Raw genomic sequence first — 18,834 nt, forward strand, 5'->3', positions numbered from 1 at the left:
TAGGCGCGTTAATTCTCGGAATAATTGTTTCTGTTTGTCCCTCCTCGAAGTTAATCTTACGCGATACTACTTACCTACTTACACCTTTACCTTACGCGATACACCTTACCTACTTACTACCTTCACGATTTTCATCAATCTACGTTGAAGTCGATGCCAGCAGGTGATCAGACATTGGATGAGTTCATGTAAAAAATATTTATTGAAAAAGAAAGGGCACAATGACATTAGTGTCGAGGTTTCAAGGCAAGAATCATAGGAAAAATTATCAATTGGGTAACTTAAGAGAAAAACATTTATGAAAAATACACTTATATTTACTTATAAATGAACTTATATTACTGTAAGAAATGATTGAACCAATTTTTAACTTTAAGTGCTACGTGTTCAATAGAACTCAAAGGTCATCGACTCAGTTTGCATCCATTTTTAGTTGGTATCTTCGATAATGTCTCTTTTACTTTACACGCAAACCACTAAAACCACACGATCAAACATGGCAAATGAATTAATAAACAAAAAAATAGATTACCTTATGAAAATCTCCTTAAAAAAATTGAGAAAGATCAAGCATGTAATTATAGGCACGAGACGTCTTCTTTTGGGTCACCTTTCGTTTTTCTAGAAATCATCTGAACATCATTTGGACTATAAAAGTTACTTGAAAACAAAACAAGTTTATTCATCCATTCATTTGGAAGTAAAATATTCCTTCCATGCTTAGCTTCTGCACACTTGACCGGCTAGACCTCTAGACCTTTAGATATTATCGACCATATCCATAGGGTCTTACTTCCGTCGCTTCCTAATCGCTCTATACTCATATAAGTTTCCGTCAACAGACCACGTAAAAGAGGAATTCTCGTAAAAAGTTGTCAAAATAGACTTTATGATATTTTTCTACGAGTGGGCACATCAAACCTTTTACAGCTCTGGACCGTAAGCTCTTATAAGATTTTCGGGTATAGATTTGGAATTGTGAGACAAATTCCGACTCGTCTCCACGTATCCACATTTTATACCCTCTTTAACTGGTTTTAGTGGCACGAATTATCGAAACCTTATTTTACCCTTGAACTTGATTTGAGGCTTCTAACACTGTAAAAAAACAGCAGAAATAATATTTATTATTTATTTTAGTCAATGCGATTTGTCGAATCCTGTTTCGTAGTCTTTAGGTCGCTCTAAGCGGGAATTAAAATGAATGTTACTGAAAAGCTAGTCAAAACGTCAGTGAGCTCCGTAAAAAGCAGAGAAAGACATCAATGATAGATTCGGCTTCATCGAGAACACGGCGACCGAAATCTTGAGAAAAAAGTTGAGGTTCAATAGCACAGATTGCATCTTTATTCTACTTGAATCGTCTCTCTATAAAATTTATTGCTGGCAATTAATTTTCGCTTTTTACTCAAAAATAGGGTTTCTAAAAGCTCTAGCAGATTCACTATTATTATTACTAAAATCACCTGAGCGGCTGACATCTACGACATCGTCGATGTCATCAAGTCTTTCGAGATCTTTTACAGACGACGCCTCTGACGTAAAAGATTTTAAATCCAAAAGCATGTGAGCTTCATCGGAAGCTTAGATGCATCAAACCAAAATGAACGTATGTGATTTCGAGCAGCCCTTACTAGGTAAGCAGGAAAAAATATTTGATTTGTGGTATTTTTGCCGGATCACATAACAACAAAGGGTTATATCATGAGGAACAATTTTAAACTTAATAAATCGTCCAGGTAAGTCTTCCGTGTAAACGTTAACAACTTGCGTTTTACTCAGGACTCACCCTCACCGATGATCGAAGTGGACAGAAGATGAACAACAAATTGTGGTGACACTAAAACTACAATGTGGAAATAAGTAATTGCCATTGGTTTTGATTTTGGGAATTATTTATAAACTTGCACGGCAACGACACAAAGTGATCAAGAGCGTTACCTGCCAGTAAAGTGTAATTTGTGGGTTTTAGGGCGTAAAGTTGATAAGTCACATGTTTACAGTCCATTAGCAAAATTGCCTTAGGTTGGAGTTTTGGTGACAATTACCAAACGTTCAAATTTAATTACTTCAAAAAAGCTTCAAGGATGAGATGATACAATGAATACTTAATCACATAATATCTGGTACAAGACATCGATCTATCCCTTGAATCGCACGCCTCATGTTTCCATTTCAAAATGTTAAAGTGCATCATAAATTATAACACGGAAAGATTTCTTTCAATGCAAAGCTGTTTCCCTCTCTGTTTTCTTAAAATTTGATTATTGCACAAGTTATCTGAGTACCATTTAGTGCTCTTACAAGTTTCACACTAAGAAATTAATTTGCATACGTAACCGTAAACTCAGATGTGTATACAGATCGATTAATACCTGAAACGTTGATCAAGTTTTCTGTTAACCGGAAACCAGAGAAACTCCATGTGATAAAGTTTAGGAGCAATAACAACATCACTGAAACCGCTTAACACGGACTGGATAACGAAACTCAAAATTGCATCCCGAAAGTGGAAACCCCCAAATGGAATTCCTCGACCACTCAAAGGCATATTTAGGCAAATTAAGCTTGTGGGCCCTGTATGCAAACTATTCGCCGGCTTAAATTAAACCTTTGATATCAAATTGTAGAAATCGTGCCGAAGACTTTTGGGTCAAACCGCCGAAATTCAGTTTGAGTTGCACGAAGTATTGCTGAAAGATCAATAAAATTTGATAATTTTTTGTTTACCAACGCTCTCCTCAGAGAACGATGGCGGATTACATGTGCTGTTGCACAAGAAATTTACGTAAGTACAATGCTAGAATCATAAAAACAAAAAGGTAAATAAACAGGAAAGAGGAAAACTTTATTCGTATTGCCCGGAAGAACTCTAAATCATGAGGATGTTAGGATAGATAAAATAAGAAAAATTCCCGCTTGATATATGAGTAAGTTTGGCGACATTTCGAGTAAACCGAAAGTTTTATGACTCGTTTGTTGTAAAGTTAATGTGCCGTGAAGTTATGAAGAAAGTTGCGAATTGACGGTTACTTTGGGCGAGAGCGAACCGTCAACTTTCCATATTACCTCCGAGCAAAGCAGTATCAACTTTTCTGACTTAAAAGAAAAAAAATAAATTAATTAACAAACCGGTAATAGAAGTTCGTAAGAATGTTTTGACGTTCCCAGGAAGCTAAATAAACTACCAAATACAACTTCAATTCAGTTTTATCCCAACACTTGCATTAACCCAGAATTTCAATTAACTTTAAAAAAATTCGTTGTTGATTAACAGCGATGTCGAGGTTCTATTTTTGATTGCATCTCCAAGAGGTCGCATATTTTTACTCCGAGTACCCCAATTGATGTGATTTTGCAGGATTTGGAGGCTGCCAAAATTTGTATGGTTGATTCACCTATTAAAGTTAAGATCTTTTAGGTAAGGCAACCACCAGTTCAGGACTTGAGTTATTGACATCAGAAAAATTGTTACGGTCTAGTTGGATTAAGGTTGAAGCGAAGGATTCATAGATTAATTCTCTCTCTACTTGTAATAATCAATGGAATAATGGCAAAGCAGATTTGCCTGTATTTTCTAATGTTACTATTAACTCATATTCATTGTACCTACTTTTGGATAAACGTTCCAGAATTCCGAGCTTAAACGTTGAAGTAAATTGTCAAGTATCAGTTCTCTGCTTTATTTAAAGCGTCGCACCCCTAAATCCACAACTTGAATAGTTTTCTTCATGACCCAACAAACCATCAAATAGAGAACCTAAACATGCAACTTTCTAATAGGTCTGGTGCTAATTTCAACTTGTTAAAGCCTCAGCAACTTTACCAACAAAATTCCTGCCATAGCATGGACCACATACAATTATTTAACTTAAATTAAATTCCTAATTAAATATTTTTCTAAGGAATGGTAAAGTAATTAGGAGTTATACATATTTCTGTTGAGATCCGGTATTCATTTAAAGCATAAAATGCAAAAAATTATCTGAAAAACACTGAAATTAGAACGCCGATTCCCTCCTGGGCAGGTCAACAATCCAACATTATCACAGTGACCTTATCGATTTGGTCTGTGTTTTCCCATCTAACGCCCGGGAAATTAAAACAACAAGCCAAAGAGAACCATTTCGGTCGGATGCAGCGATAAACCCTAGATGAGCAGCTCTAATCTAAATTACAATTTTATTTTCTTTATATTTTTTCTATTTGCGGTGGTAAGATTGACGCTAGTGAAATCTGCGGGGATTAACTGTATATAAAGCCGGAAGAGATAGGAATGCAATTTATACCCAGAATGAGCAAAAACAGGAATAAATTCTATCAATTCGTAATTATTTCTTTACAGTGCAGAGGTTAATATTTTTGAATTCTTCGATGGCTTGTCTCAGTATCTCGATAAAAAATTTGCAATGCTAAAAAAATCTTATAGACGCGTTGTGGGCTTAATGAAGCACCATTAGTGCCTGTAAAGGATGTCGGAACTTGCCTTCGAACTTGTTAATATTTGTCGCAAGATATAAAAGTTTTATCGTATAGAACGAGTAGCTGCGGAACGGCGAAGTTTGCATGTAATACTCGAAACTTTATAGAAATTGCAAAGATAACATCTTGAACCGAACGAAATTAAATTACGTTGGAGGAATAGTTAGAATTCAATTTAAGTTGTGAAATAAAGAAACGGGCCGTTAAGGCACAACCTGGTACATACAGTGTCCGTCTGTAGTCCCTGATCCTCCTTTAATATCTGAACGTGTCAATCTTTTTTTACGCAAACTTGGTGGTCTTAGGATTCAAAATGGGGAAGAGTGCCATCTTCAAAATAAAATTCAGATAGAGGCCTTCACGAGTCGAGTGTGATTGTGAAACAAAGAAAGAAAGAAAAAAAGAAATGGCGGAGGATCAAAATAACTTTTCCTTCCCATCTTTTGCAATGCATAATGAGGTATCTTCATTTAAGGGTATTTTAACAACCATGAAAAAAACTACCGACATCACCGACTGCTATGAGAAATTTTAAGCAGGCTCATTGGTATTTCAAAAAAATTACCGAGGAGGAGAAGCAAGATCAGAAACTTAAGCATGCGATTATTTTTATTCAGCTTTTTTGTCGGAATTTTCATCAACTTTATCCTCATCATTAATTTAATCAACATCATCAGCATCTTCCGCATCTCCATAATCACGATCGGTCTCATGATTTTTGGGAACCACTTTAAATGAGAATAAACGTCCAGTACCAGAAAACGACATACATATAATTTTATATCTATAACGCTGCGTAATTACAAAACTAAATCGCAGAATACACAAAATCAATCAGAGCGAGTGAATATATCACGATCAGCGACTCTCCAATTTTAATTCATATCATCATGTGCATTAGAGATAACAATACCTACAGAAAAGCTACCCCGTTGTCCATCTCTAAAATCTCCCAAACACCAAAACATTTCCATTAAAGGTGCAACATTAGGGCTAATGAAATCGTCACAGATGCACCGCATGGACATTCAAAATGTTAATTAAGCGCCTCCCGAGCCCCAGTCGAGGGGATTAAGCAGTGTTGGGACACCTAATTTGTTAAAGAGCTTTATTTAGCCCTCAGTTACTGTTGGATGCGACAGGCACGAAACTCATTTATTAATATCAACGGAGACATTAGCATTAGCAATAGTAATTATTCTTCACTGTAATAGAAAAGAAAATAAGCGTCTGTAGTTTCCACTCAGTGAATAATGTCCATTTTCTATCTGGACGAATTGAGGTCTGTAAATCGATAATAGATCTGGGATTAAGTCGGGGATGCAGTTGTTGTTTGTTACAGTTACTGCATAATTTTGTCACTAAAACTGAATGCGGAAAAATATTATATTTATTGTTCAAATAATTGTGGGTTCATGAAATAACATATTTGCAGAGGAGAAAGTTCAACCACAGTTTATTATCTATTTTAAACGGGAATCGAACTTGCACATAAGTCATCAGACTGCCCTACTTATTAACGATATTTTTCTTTGCTAGTTAATTACTGGTTGAGTCCATCATGTTAAAGTCATAGGGAGGAACTTAGTTTACCGATCAAGTGAACCCCTAATAATAGATATTCGGTCTCGTGTCCAACCGAGACCATTGTCTACACGATAACATGCTTACTGTTCCGTGTAATCCTTGTTACATGTGGTGCTTAAATTAGGAACTAGACTCATTTTGTTAATATGGCGAATATTACAAATCCCTGGACGATTGAAATAGTATTACTAAAAAATAATTAAATTCAATTAAAGTAAACGTTCTTTAACAAGGCACTTATGTACATTTCCACGATTAGAAAACAGTTTTAAATAAAAACACATATATACGCTCCCTGACAAAATTACAGGCCATTCCAATTTTTTACGATAATCGTTAATTCTGGTAGATAAGACTTTTTAAAATCATTTTAGGTTTTACAACATCGTAAATAATAAACATAAAACATCTTTTTGACAACACTTTATGTCTAATTCAAACATGGAAATAAAATAAAATTCCAAGGCGACAGCTCTCAGAGTCATGTTATTTATTACAGTCGGAAAGTGATTGAAGACAGCAACAGAAACATGTGTACGGCTCTCGTGTGTATTAATCATAAACAATGTTATATCCAGTTAAAGAGAAGCTATTGGAATATGAACAATTCAAGTACACGGGGCATTCTTAGGGTTCAAAAATGCAGGCGACAAGACTTTTCCCAATCATAAAATATGCAATCACCCAACTAAGTTCCCCCGGAACTTAACGCTATGATTAAATAAGCTGTTCCAATGGAAGTTAAGTCGATGAACCTATTTTTCAAAATTATAGTGTTAACCGACCGAGGATCGATTCCTGTGGGACTCTACTCATCGGTTGGCGAGACGATAATTTGCGTCCCGAACGCTCAACTATCTGGGTTTTATCTTGTAATTAAGATTCTATTATGCCATTAGTGGGCCCGTGGATCCCATATTCTATCAATTTTTTTAGAAACGTTACGCCTGAAATGCAGTCAAATGCCTTCGAAAGGCCGCAGAAGGCGGTAATTGCCCCCCCCCCCCCCTCTTGATAGGTTCGCAGAAATTCGACCACGAACTGTCCAATCTCCTGTCCTGTCGACCTGCCCCTCCGGAAGCCAAAGTGTGAAATCGAAAGTAGCTCCCGATTCTCTAGGAAGCTCGATAATTTATTATTGATAGCAATCTTAAGAGGCTTTGGAAACGGACGTAACTAGAGATATGGGGCGACAGTTTTTGCACTTACCGTGCTCTTAAAGATTGAGATGACCCCGCTAGTTTCAGGTTCAATGGGAATTTCCCAGATTTAAAGCATTTGTTTCAAGCAATTGAGGTTACCAGATATGCCGACAAAACTGATGTGAAAAGCAGAACAAGATTATTTACCGCCGTTTGCACCCACATAATATGCTAATTACGTAAGCCGGGCTTAACTTGATAGCTGCTTATCTAGAAGACTTGGCACTACTATTAAATGAAAACTCTTGGACGTCCATTGCTTTTATAAAGCTTTTTTTAAACGAAGTAACATTTTAAATCAAGCTAAAATAACGATATCAGCAAAATATTATATAAATTTCAAATCATACAAGAGTTCAAGTACATCCTGCATATTATCTTGACATTAAGTCCCATGGCAATGGTTTTTCAGTGTCATAATAATACAACATGAAAGTTATATGCCATTACAGGAAAAAATTTATCCTATCCTACTAGGAGTAAAAATGGGTCTTCATGTGCTGAGCCCAGAGATTGAAAGTCGAGGCGAAAGCGATAAATTATTGTGTGTGGTGCATCGGTACTGTGGTTCGTATGCTCGCAAAAAAGGGTGTAAAGGCATTTGGCTGTTTGGAGACCGTCGTATCGTTGTTATCATTCATCCTATGACTGGTACCTTTATGTGTAAATTTTCGTACCGATATCGTTTCTTAGACGATTCAGTCGAGTGTTAATGCGACAGCCAATGAGATGTATGTAATCCGAAACTATTAATACGCATAATCGGGCGTTCTTTTGTTTTAAAGCCTAGTGAGTTACGTCACTTGTGTAGCTGTCATTTAATGGATGCGCCTTTAAAAGATTCCAGGAAAATCTTCTACTTTTGGTGTATCTTTATATGTTGGACACACTATATTATTTCATTTAGTGCATCAGTATCAAACTCAATTATTGTCTTATTAAAGTATCATTAAAGCATTTGTCATTTTCTAGTGCGGCGTTCAGAGAGAACTTTGCTAGGTTTAATTTTTTATTTCTTTTCAAATATGATTTCATTTATCGAATTAACTTCTCATGTCTCAATACCTAAAAGTTTTAAAATTCAGTTACAGCGTGTCCAAGATAAAAATGTCCAGAATGAGCATGAAATGAAATTATCATTTATCCAATTAACTTTCCAGATCTCCAATAGGTAGACATATATAATTTTAAATATAATCTATGTACTATACATCTACGTCTCTTTTCATATAGTCTATTTTGGACATTCCTTTGTGCACACTGACAGCCTAATATGTAGTTTAATGCAGCTATAGAATGGACCATATCCATATATTGGTAGTTTATGTAAACGAAGAGTGTACTTTAATGTTCTGTTTCTATAATTAGTAACTGAGGCTAATTCACTAGATAATGCCTTATTTGTAAGTTCAATAATAAATATTCCGAAATGTATAGTATATGGTCACTGCCTGTGGTATTTTTTTAATATACCTTTACAGTTAATCCTTAGCAAATCAATGCCGCCATGAGCGCGGCATTGTAAATATTCTAGAAGAATCAAACGCTGCCAGATAATCAGTATGACGTGACAATTCAAGAAATCTGTCAGGTTCGTTCCATAAAAGCTAATAAAAGCTATATTAATCATGCACTTTCCTCGCTCAAGTAATAAAGCAGTTAATTTTTAAAAATTCCAAGATATACTGGTCATCATTCTAAAAAAATACGTTCATTCGTTAAAGGTTAATTTTCAGAGTCATTCCATTACTTTGATCGCTCGTTTGGGTACTAAAACTATTTTACAAAAATGTGCGCTTTGACTGCAGAGAGTTATGTACTCGTATATCTCGTATCTAATAGGATATTCAAAGTTTCCATGATAAAACGTCCTTCTCGTTTGAATATTCGCATAGCTACTGAGCACTCGAAAGCTGTAGCAAACCTTATTAAGTTTCGAAACTACATTGTCAATACGCCTTTGCCAACACAAAGTGTTACATAATTCTATACCCGAAAATTTGACAAAATTACTTATCTAAAAGATTTAGACTGCACGTCTATGTTGACTATCATTATTTAAATTTGCTCTACTTGTCTCAAATATTACAAAGTTCATTTTCTTGTTGTTATCTCTAAGTTTGTTACCATGAAACCATTCATTAGCTATAATCCGAGAGGAGTTACCATCCCGACAAAGCTCTATTGCAATCCATCTCCGACATTAACAAACCAGTGACATCGGCATAGTAATAGTACACGGTATATTGGAGTATATGAAAGTTATGAACCCAGGATGCTGCCTTGGGTAGCTTTATGGTTGATTGTAATGAGTGTAAACATTTTTGACGTAGTTCTATTATAATCTGTATCATGTGCGATGTAACGATCGGTCTAGCATTGTACTACCACGGAGCCAGTAGTGCATTCATTAAACTGCTTTTAGTCCTAAGCGTTAAAATAGCATTTTGTATCCATATTCTTGGGTAAATAATTTTGTACTTTAAGGCCGCTTGGAAAAAAGTGTTTCTAGCCCTTAAGTGTATGTACATGGGGCGCGCATACTAAGCACGCATGCTATGCTTTTCTTTCTTCTTTCTATCTTTGACGTCTGCCTGAATTACTGATATTTAAAAAATTGGGAAATTATTTTAAACATCTTTAAAATCAGGAAATGGGAAAAAAGTTATGATACATTCAAACGTCAATTATGGTTGCCCGAATTTAAAGCCGCCGAGTGCAGTTTAAACGAGTGCTAAAAATTCATCGGCAAATGTTCACATGATCATTAAGTTGCTAAATAATATTTAGTCCATATCAAAAAATCGTGTATCGAATCCTCTGATAGCGATTATCCACAACACAGGAAAACGATTTCATTTGCTTTTAGTGGAAAGTGGTGTGCATCGGTTAAATGAAAATTGGACTTTCGTCTCTTCATCTAAGCCATAAATCAGCGTAACTGAAAACAGTGAATTAAACGCCAGAGAGGTATTCGGCTCGACAAAGGCTTTCATTAACTTTTTTCAGCAGGACTTGGGATCCCATCTACGCCATGGGACAGCAAAAATTGATCGTTGTTGGATAGAATGAGATTTTGTTTCAAAAGCCGAGGCCCGAATGTATAATCCAGAGCTTTAGCTTCGAAAAGTAAGCAACTTCCGCGTAGCCGTAAGCAAATTGCTATCCCTTTTAGTGTTTGTTTGCCTTCCTGCAATTACTCCTAGGTGTAACCCGAGAAACTTTTGCTTAAACAGGTACTTCCATTAACTACTTCCATTATCCGGTAGAGAAATTTACAGACACTTGTTTCGCTCAATTCAATTTCCAACTCGACCCACCGAGCATAATTACGGACAAAATTGGGTTTCGAACCAACAAAGGAAGCTGCCGTGCTCATTTAATAATGCTTAGTTCTGGAAAGCTTAATACAACAGCCTCTATGCTATGATGCTAGAGATTTAGTCTATAAGTACGAGGACGGAAATGTCACAATTTTATGCTGCAAACCTCGAGGTACTGCTTAATTAAAATTTTAACCTGAGCTTCCGCTGAATTTACGGGATTTGATTCCTTGGCGAACTACGCAATTCCAAGTTGGGGAACAACATATTACAAATCAGAAGTGGGATTCATTGGCCATTTGTCAGCTCTTCATCACGCGGCTGGAGCTCTTGGTGTGAAAAATAGCGCCCCCATCCGAAGAGCGGACACGTAGTATAGTAAATTGGGGCTGTTTGCCAAGCAATCACGTGCGGTGCGTGACGTCATCAGTATCTCGATTTATATCAGTGGCCAGGTGGTTTTTATGGCGCTTTTCGACGCCTCGAAGTGTCATGAATTTTTGATTATGTTAATCCAAATACGGGAACTAGAAGGTCCTCCGATTCGCGTCTAGACAATTTTTTTTCGCTTTCGCCCAAGAGAAACTTGCGCCTAAAGACATTGCTTTTGTAGAGAAAGCAGAGTTTTACCATCATCGGTGTGAATTTTGGATTGTCTATGCCAATTAATTGATAACTCAAGATACGAACATAGTCTTCTTATTTGATTGAACGATGTGTTACTTAAAATCAATCTGTTCCAAAATTAGTAAATAGGAGCAAAAAGTTGTTAATAACTCTAAACAGCTACTGAATTGTTGCTAAGTTTTTGGTAAAATTACCGGCGCTAGTTTAGCCCTTTGTGATTTAGCACCGCTCGTCAGCTCTACTCTACAGTTAAAAAATTATTCAACATTTCGAAGAACTCGCCTCAGTTAAAAACGGGAAATCAAACCGAGTCTAAGCATACAAGTTATGGTTCCAATATCCCACAAACCAATAAAGCAGAGCAACTCGAGTTTTCTGAGTTTTCCGTAAACGAATCCGAATAAGGCAAATCGACCGAAGAGTGCACTTTTATTGGCCGTAAATAAAGGCGAATCGGAAAAACAGTGGCGCTTTTTCCGGGTGCAAGAAGACTTGCGCCGATATTAATTTTTACTTTTTGCCCCTCAACCGAGAGTTATGATTGTTTTGTTCCACTGCACTGGCGGGCAGTTAGATTTATGGACGTGTCTCGCTTTCGGATACGATAAATGGCTTACCTGGGTCAGCATTTAGAGTTTAAATGGAAAAATCTGTTTATATTCAATTTCCTGTTATTTAGAAAATTGTTCATTTGCTTGACGTTTAAAAAGGGTGAATGCTGTAGGCGTGAGCTTGAAAGTAATCCGCTTATTTCCTTCCAATCAACTAAACAACCCCAAAAATTATTCCAGTCGATGGACAATACTTGAGCTACCCAGGGATATTGACCTTCCTGTTCAATGGAGGTTAATTAGGACTCAATCTGTGTTACTAAACTCATTTGTCCCCTCGTAAAAAGAGTCGGCATGTCTGATGGCCAATTTAAAAGGTTCATGCAAAACAGCACGTTAACAAAAAAATTTACTTCAGAAATCAGGCAATCAGCAACTAACTAATCCTGAGCTTGACCAAAAGTGCCAGTCAAATAAAATTTAACTTGCCTTATAAAGCTGACTGTAAACAGATTTTTGGTCTCTCTTATTTATCGGATTAAAACAATAGACTTGTTTCGCAATGAAGGTAATTTTACTATGAGAGGGTCTTATCTAATGGAGTTGTGGACCCCCAAACACCAATTTAATGTCATCATTAAGTGAGGCTATACTGGATGTCCTAGATTTTATATGACGGCAATTATCTCCTAACTTTCTAGAGATAGAGGAACGGTTTAAATACAAACGCTGTAACTTGTAGACAGGTGTACGGTAGGCATAATTCTCACGTGGGCAAACCTAACTCCGGTCAAACCCCGTCAATGCATAGATGCCGTAAATAAAACTAACAAATTAAAAGAAGTTTTCAACCGCAATTTCTACATTGCGACTCAATAAAGGCTCGATCTCGTGTGCAAAATAGCTCCTCGAACAAACTTCTCAAGTCGAAGTGAGTTTCCTAAAATTGCAGATCCCGCCTTCGAGTTCAGGTTATTTTAACGAGGGTCGAACCGCCTTTTAAGGTAATTGGATTATTGTTGATATGGAAATTTTATATTAAACTCCGGTAAACTCTGAAATAATTCGAAATTAATATGGATGTTTACTTAATGGTGAAACTGATAATAACACTTTCCGTGATATCGACTTGTCGCTTCCATTTAATATGACACTAAATTTCCAATTCCATTATTCTTGGAAAAAATGTTAAGATATCGTTTGTTTCAGCATTTTTTTAACTTGCCTGACATGTTGAAAAGCTAAAAATTCTGAAACTCCTCTACCTCCTATAATCACTGACCTTAGTATCATAATGCTTCGTCACAAAGATGTTTTGAGCGGTTCATAAAGCCACAAAGAATATGTTAACTTAATTTTTGGTGGTTTCTTTACATGGATATGCAACGAATATATCATAAGAAGATAGGTATTTTATTTTCATCCTTTCGGGAATGAATTATTTCGATACGCAAAACAACCTTGGTGTTGTCGTGGATTAGGATTCTTCCACCCAATATCGGTACTTGAAAACAATTTCAATTTTTCCTTATTTACATAAAGCCTGTGGAAACCCTTCAGCAGGCAATGTGAGATGATCTTTATAAAGTTTTTTTCACCCATGTGAAAACTAACAAGATATGTTGAATAGGTATACAGGTTCGAAGGAAAAATAATTAGTTGATTATCGAAGATATCCATGCTAACAAAGAATCCTACAATTGTAGAGTATATGGACCAATTTTTCTACAAAGTCCAGTAACGGAGATAGAACTTTTAGGCTTTTTTGTCACCAAAGGAGGGCCTGAAACTGTCGTGAACTAATAGGGGACGAGCGAGAAACTGAACACATGTAATAAAAAGTATGATTAGTTATGATGCGTCGTTTGGGTGTAATTTTTGCCATCTCGCAACGACCGCATAGAATAATTCCTGCTTTCTAATCGATTTGAGAAATTTCCTCGCAAAAAATTAATCTTCTACTCAATGAATTATTCATAGTTCTTATACGCTATCTTGCGGATGAAAGACCTATATCATGAGTCCGCTTCCAATGTCACCAAAAATCAACTAACTATTTTTTATTGATTCAATTCCGACCTAAAGTGCTTATTAAGGGTCACACCCTAATCGCAAAAAAAAAGGTAAAGGCAACGTATGAACAGATCGAAGGTTTGGCGTGATTTTAACTTTCAAATTATATTGAAGGAGGAATAAAATTTCCCACCACGCATTATATCAACAAACCTCAGAAGGTTTCTTTGAAGTTTTTGACCAAAACGTCTTGCCTGCCAATTTCTTAATCTTGAGAAAATACGGCGGCAGGCACGAAGTAGTTTTGATGAACACCAAAATTCAAAAAAAGGTACTTATGAAAAAACACTTTTATTTGAATGCAAGTTCTTTGCCGTAACATTGAGGAAATACGGAAAGTTTGATCGCGAAATGACGCGCAGTAGAAAAGGGAAATTATGTTAATTAAGAACTTACCCGTTGGGTTTTCTTCCATCCAGAACGAGTCATCAATTGTGTAGTCAGCCTCTGGAAAAAAGAGAATTATCTTCACAATAAAATTTTAACCTCTATGCATTATTAGTCACTTTTTACCGTTGACCAGAATATAAATAAATGGGAGAAATATAAACATAATATAATATTTTGCCTGGTTAGGGACATTTGTTGGAAGAAGGAATTAAACATAGCAACAAAAACAATAATTTCTTTTCAGATATAACTAATGCCTGAATCCATCCACTAAGAAATAATTATGAATCAGGCACTGATCCAGCTGGAGATAAATAAGCATGTTGGGGTCCCACACAAAAATGTTCATCAGATCGCACAGGGCAACATTCCCCTTTTTCCTTTATTGCTGTTAGGGGGTATTACATGGTTGATTCAATGGTTTCAGTCGAAAAGCGTCGAATGGCTCTGAATGTGTTGGATCGACTTATTCTTTTGTTGTTTTACATATTTCTGCTTTCTCATCTTTTTACGTCGTCGCTTGGTGAAGATTTGTTGAAACTGGTACAGATGAAAAGTCAAGAGCCATTATCCTCAGAAAACAGAGACTTCGATGTATACGGATTTAAGTTCAATAGATAACTTGAGCAAACACTGAATATTTTATACCTAGGGAGTGGGTCGTAATTGATTTTCTTTGCTTGCTGGATTTTTCAGGGTGAATTATACAGGCTGTCTCAAAAAGAAAAAACGAAGATATAACTCAGTTATTTAACAACGGATTTTGATGAACTAAAAACTAAATAAAATTACGTTTTTCAGACTACTAGGTAACTTCAAAGTTGATTTTTTTTTTAACTTAACTTCCGCATCAGGTGTCAAGTTTAGAATTTAAAATAGAACTGCAATTTTTTTAAACATTTTTTCACAGAAAATATTTTCTGAATTTGATGATGTATGACAAGTTAATGTTAAAAGAATTTTTAATTGAGAAAAATTGAAACATTTGAACAATATGAGTTATGTAAACATCTGTGCTGTCTTAGGGCTATCTGCGTTATCCCGTGGCCATCTGTATTTCATCCCATCGTAACAATATCCCTGAATTTGGAGCAAGTATTATAGAGACCACTAGCCAAATACTAAATTCTCTTTTGTCACTCACGTGGAAACACTAATACCTCTCGGGCATTGCTTTCTAGATTACGTGACATGGTCGCTCTAATCTAACTAATAATACAGATAAATTATCACAAACAAGCTAAATGGAGGCAGCAAACTTTCTTAACAAGAATAATAGTGTACGTTTCAAAGTTGGGTGCAGAATGTCATGTAAATTCAGAAACCTAAAATTTTGTTGCTGTGTGTATATGAGAAGCAACACCAAGGTATATAACCAAGCCACCTAAGGGCATTTATATTCAGCCGTTAAATCTCAGGGTCTTAACAAGGCCTTCGGGAGCGCCACTTTGGAAAATAATGCTGCGAATAGTCGCTAGCGATGGCTTGTTATTGTTGGACCGTCCGTTGTTTGTCGGGGCAAACAAGCGATGAAAAAGTGTTTTAGGGCTTGTACCTGACCCAACTAATTTGGGAAAAATTGTTAATTTTTTTAGTATTGAACCTAAGGCGATTCTCCTTCGGATAGGGATAATGGAATTTGGCACAATGTCTTTATCTGGACCTCGGGGGGGGTCTGAGCAACATTGGAAACGTGACCAGCACTTTAAGTCCGTGCCCCTTCCTATCTGCCTTAAAGACCACCGACTTTAATGAATAAAAACTGGCGTATTTTTCAGTAATCCAACCGCAGTATTGAACGTTGTTTTCCCATTACGGCTTGCGCAAATCGAGATCTTGTCAAATTGATTTACCACGATTTATAAAACGGAGTCACCGAAACGTAATCTTGCTAAGCTCCTTAGCTTTCCGAAACTTTGTCAACTGTCGCTGGAAATGGTAGCTGATGCCAGTTTCAAACAATTGTTTCAAACCCATGCAATCCTAAACCTTAAACAATGCATATTAATGAGATGCAGATCAGTAAAGGTGTATTGCAATGAATCCCTGGAGATATAATACTGATTTACTTGTTTTGGAGGAATAATGATTAGATATGAGCTGCAAAATCAGTTGTCACCATATTCATGAGCGTTTTATGTGAGGAGTGCCAGGGTCGCAGAAACTGTGTCAAAGGATAAATCGGAAATGGCCAATAATATGTGCAGATATATTCAAAATTTTATTGGTTGTTATGAGGTTGTAACTTACCACTAGTTTCTATAAGTTACTTAAAGTAAGTTTTGTGCCATTTCTAATTTAAGAGGGTCTAATTCGTTTTCTTCCTCGGTTTTGCAATCAGTAAACTGGAATATTAAGTAATTTATTAACATCTTTTATATTCTTGAAGCTCTTCTCATTTTCATTTTATAACGGCAATAACTATATATACAAAAAATCATTAAAAAAAATATATATATATACTAGCCTCAAAGTACCCACACTATATCATCAAGAACTGACTTGAAAACAGACAACTAGAAGCATAAATTGACGACCCCGACACCTTTTCTTTCCATTTTTCCCCTGAACAAGGACTCCCTCAGGGATTGCCGGCTTTACTCTTTCTTTATAATACATACTGTCATGATATATACAACGATAGCTTAGAAAACAGTATACAAATTGCAATACTCAGATAAATACTCTTATTGTATAATACATGACAAAACAACTGAGAAGGCGGTAAAAAGACTTCGGCTACTAACTGAAAAATGATTATCTATGTATAGACGTAAGTGTTTTTATTATGAGAGACCAAATGATAATGTGATGACCAATGAATGAACCTTTTTTAGAAACAAAGAAAAGGCTCATTCGTTGGATTGGATCAAAGATTATATTATACACTCCCTCTGTTCAGAAATAAGTGTCTAGTATTGCAAAGCTCAATAATTGTCCAGCAAAAGAAAACCTATTTTTTAAATAAAAGGTATGAAACAATAACAACGGTTAAAAAATCAAATTCAAAATCAATAAAAAATGTATTACCTAATTTCCGCTTTTCATCTTGCAATGTTTCCTCTAAAGCGGCGTATTTCTTAAACTTTTTCTTCCGTCCCACGACAATTTATCAAGAGTACCTTTTCTATGTAATTTTAGACAAGAAATCATATTTTGATGTCAAATTGTCATAAAAGTTAAAGGATACAGGAACATGTTAGGTAAATACAGCTCCCTTCCTAGTTCCGCCCGCCATTCCGCATTTCTTGGAGGCCACCTTCGAAGGACCATATCTCCCTTAGGAGGCTTTTGCGGACGCATGTTTGTACCAATTTTTCTTCATATTTTCGAATGTAAAATTAGACCTTAAACTATGTTCCCCTATTTTATTTACACCCTTTATATATTATTAAGAAGTAAGCAACAGACAATAAAAAATTGTCAAAGCCTACTAAGACAAACCTAATTCCTGAAAAAAAGAAAATCGAGCCCTTATTTCCGAACGGAGGGAGTATATATGGATTAACTATAACAATAAAAATAAAGTTGCTTTCATTTCACCCACGATAAACACGTTATTGAAATTCTTTACGTCGCGTAAAGCAACATGGAATAATAGTATTTTAATATATGGCAAATGCTAATTTCCCGTCTTGATAGGATAATATATGATAACATCGGGGTAGTCTGACCCAGAGATTAGTCAGTACATGGAGAGCTTAGGCGACGTCGGGCTCTTTGATCAACACAGAGTAGACACATTATTGCGTTGAAATAGAGGTCGAGGATGTAATGATGATTGACGTGTGCTCATTACGGTAAACATATAGTATTACTACAGGAAACTGCAATTTATATTATCCATATTTATTGACGTTATTTATTATAAGTATGTATAGATAGGAATATAAGCTAATAATATTATAAATTAAAATAATATAATAAATGTTATTGGAAAATATTACTTAAACATTTACAAGGAATTTATGCATCATGATCTTGATCATGATCTTATAAAGGTATCAAGACAGGTAAGTGTCCTTTTTTATTCGGCTAATTGTTATAATTTCCTCTACAAATTTCTTTCCTTCTACCCATGTGGTACTTTCACTAATCCCACTGCGAAGTTTAACTCGAGAGTCCCGAATATGGGATTCATCAGAAAACGGTTTCCATTATAAAGAAGAAAGACCTCCAAGGAGACTAAAAAAATTCTCTATGGAAGATTGCCATCATCGAGATATCTGGAAATCCTGAGCTTTTACAACTCCAAAATCTAAATCCATTGTTGGAGCTTACTTCAGAGCTCCAATCTGCGAATGATTGCGAAGGATAGTTTAGCCCAAAATCCTAGTGCACAAATTGATGAGGAAGGAGAGTCCGAAAGCACATTAGTCAGAAAAGAAGTCGGACATTGTCAAATTAGTATTATGCCCAATCCTCAAGTGAATTCTCCCTCGTCCCTCGGACGAAAGTATCGACTGAATCGGGTTTAGAATAAGTTTTAAGGGGATTTTGCGCATCTTCGAAGTACGAAAAGTTTACCTTAAAACAGCTCTTAAACAATTAAAAGTGGCATAGGTTATCTAATTAGGTGACAAATATTTTGAAAATATT

General features: G+C 35.9%; 1 protein-coding gene across 10 annotated transcripts in view; it reads right to left on the bottom strand.

The window, feature by feature from the left end:
* The window catches only part of mmd (mind-meld), a 305,289-nt gene that overhangs the window by 74,633 nt on the left and 211,822 nt on the right, over positions 1-18,834 (bottom strand). For all 10 annotated transcript variants that reach the window (XM_066392108.1, XM_066392107.1, XM_066392110.1 and 7 more), the window contains exon 2: positions 14,242-14,292. In XM_066392108.1, coding sequence (XP_066248205.1) covers positions 14,242-14,292 — 51 coding nt within the window. The remainder of the gene's footprint in view (positions 1-14,241; positions 14,293-18,834) is intronic.

The sequence above is a fragment of the Euwallacea similis genome, chromosome 7 (assembly GCF_039881205.1).
Source record: "Euwallacea similis isolate ESF13 chromosome 7, ESF131.1, whole genome shotgun sequence".
Taxonomy (NCBI): domain Eukaryota; kingdom Metazoa; phylum Arthropoda; class Insecta; order Coleoptera; family Curculionidae; genus Euwallacea; species Euwallacea similis.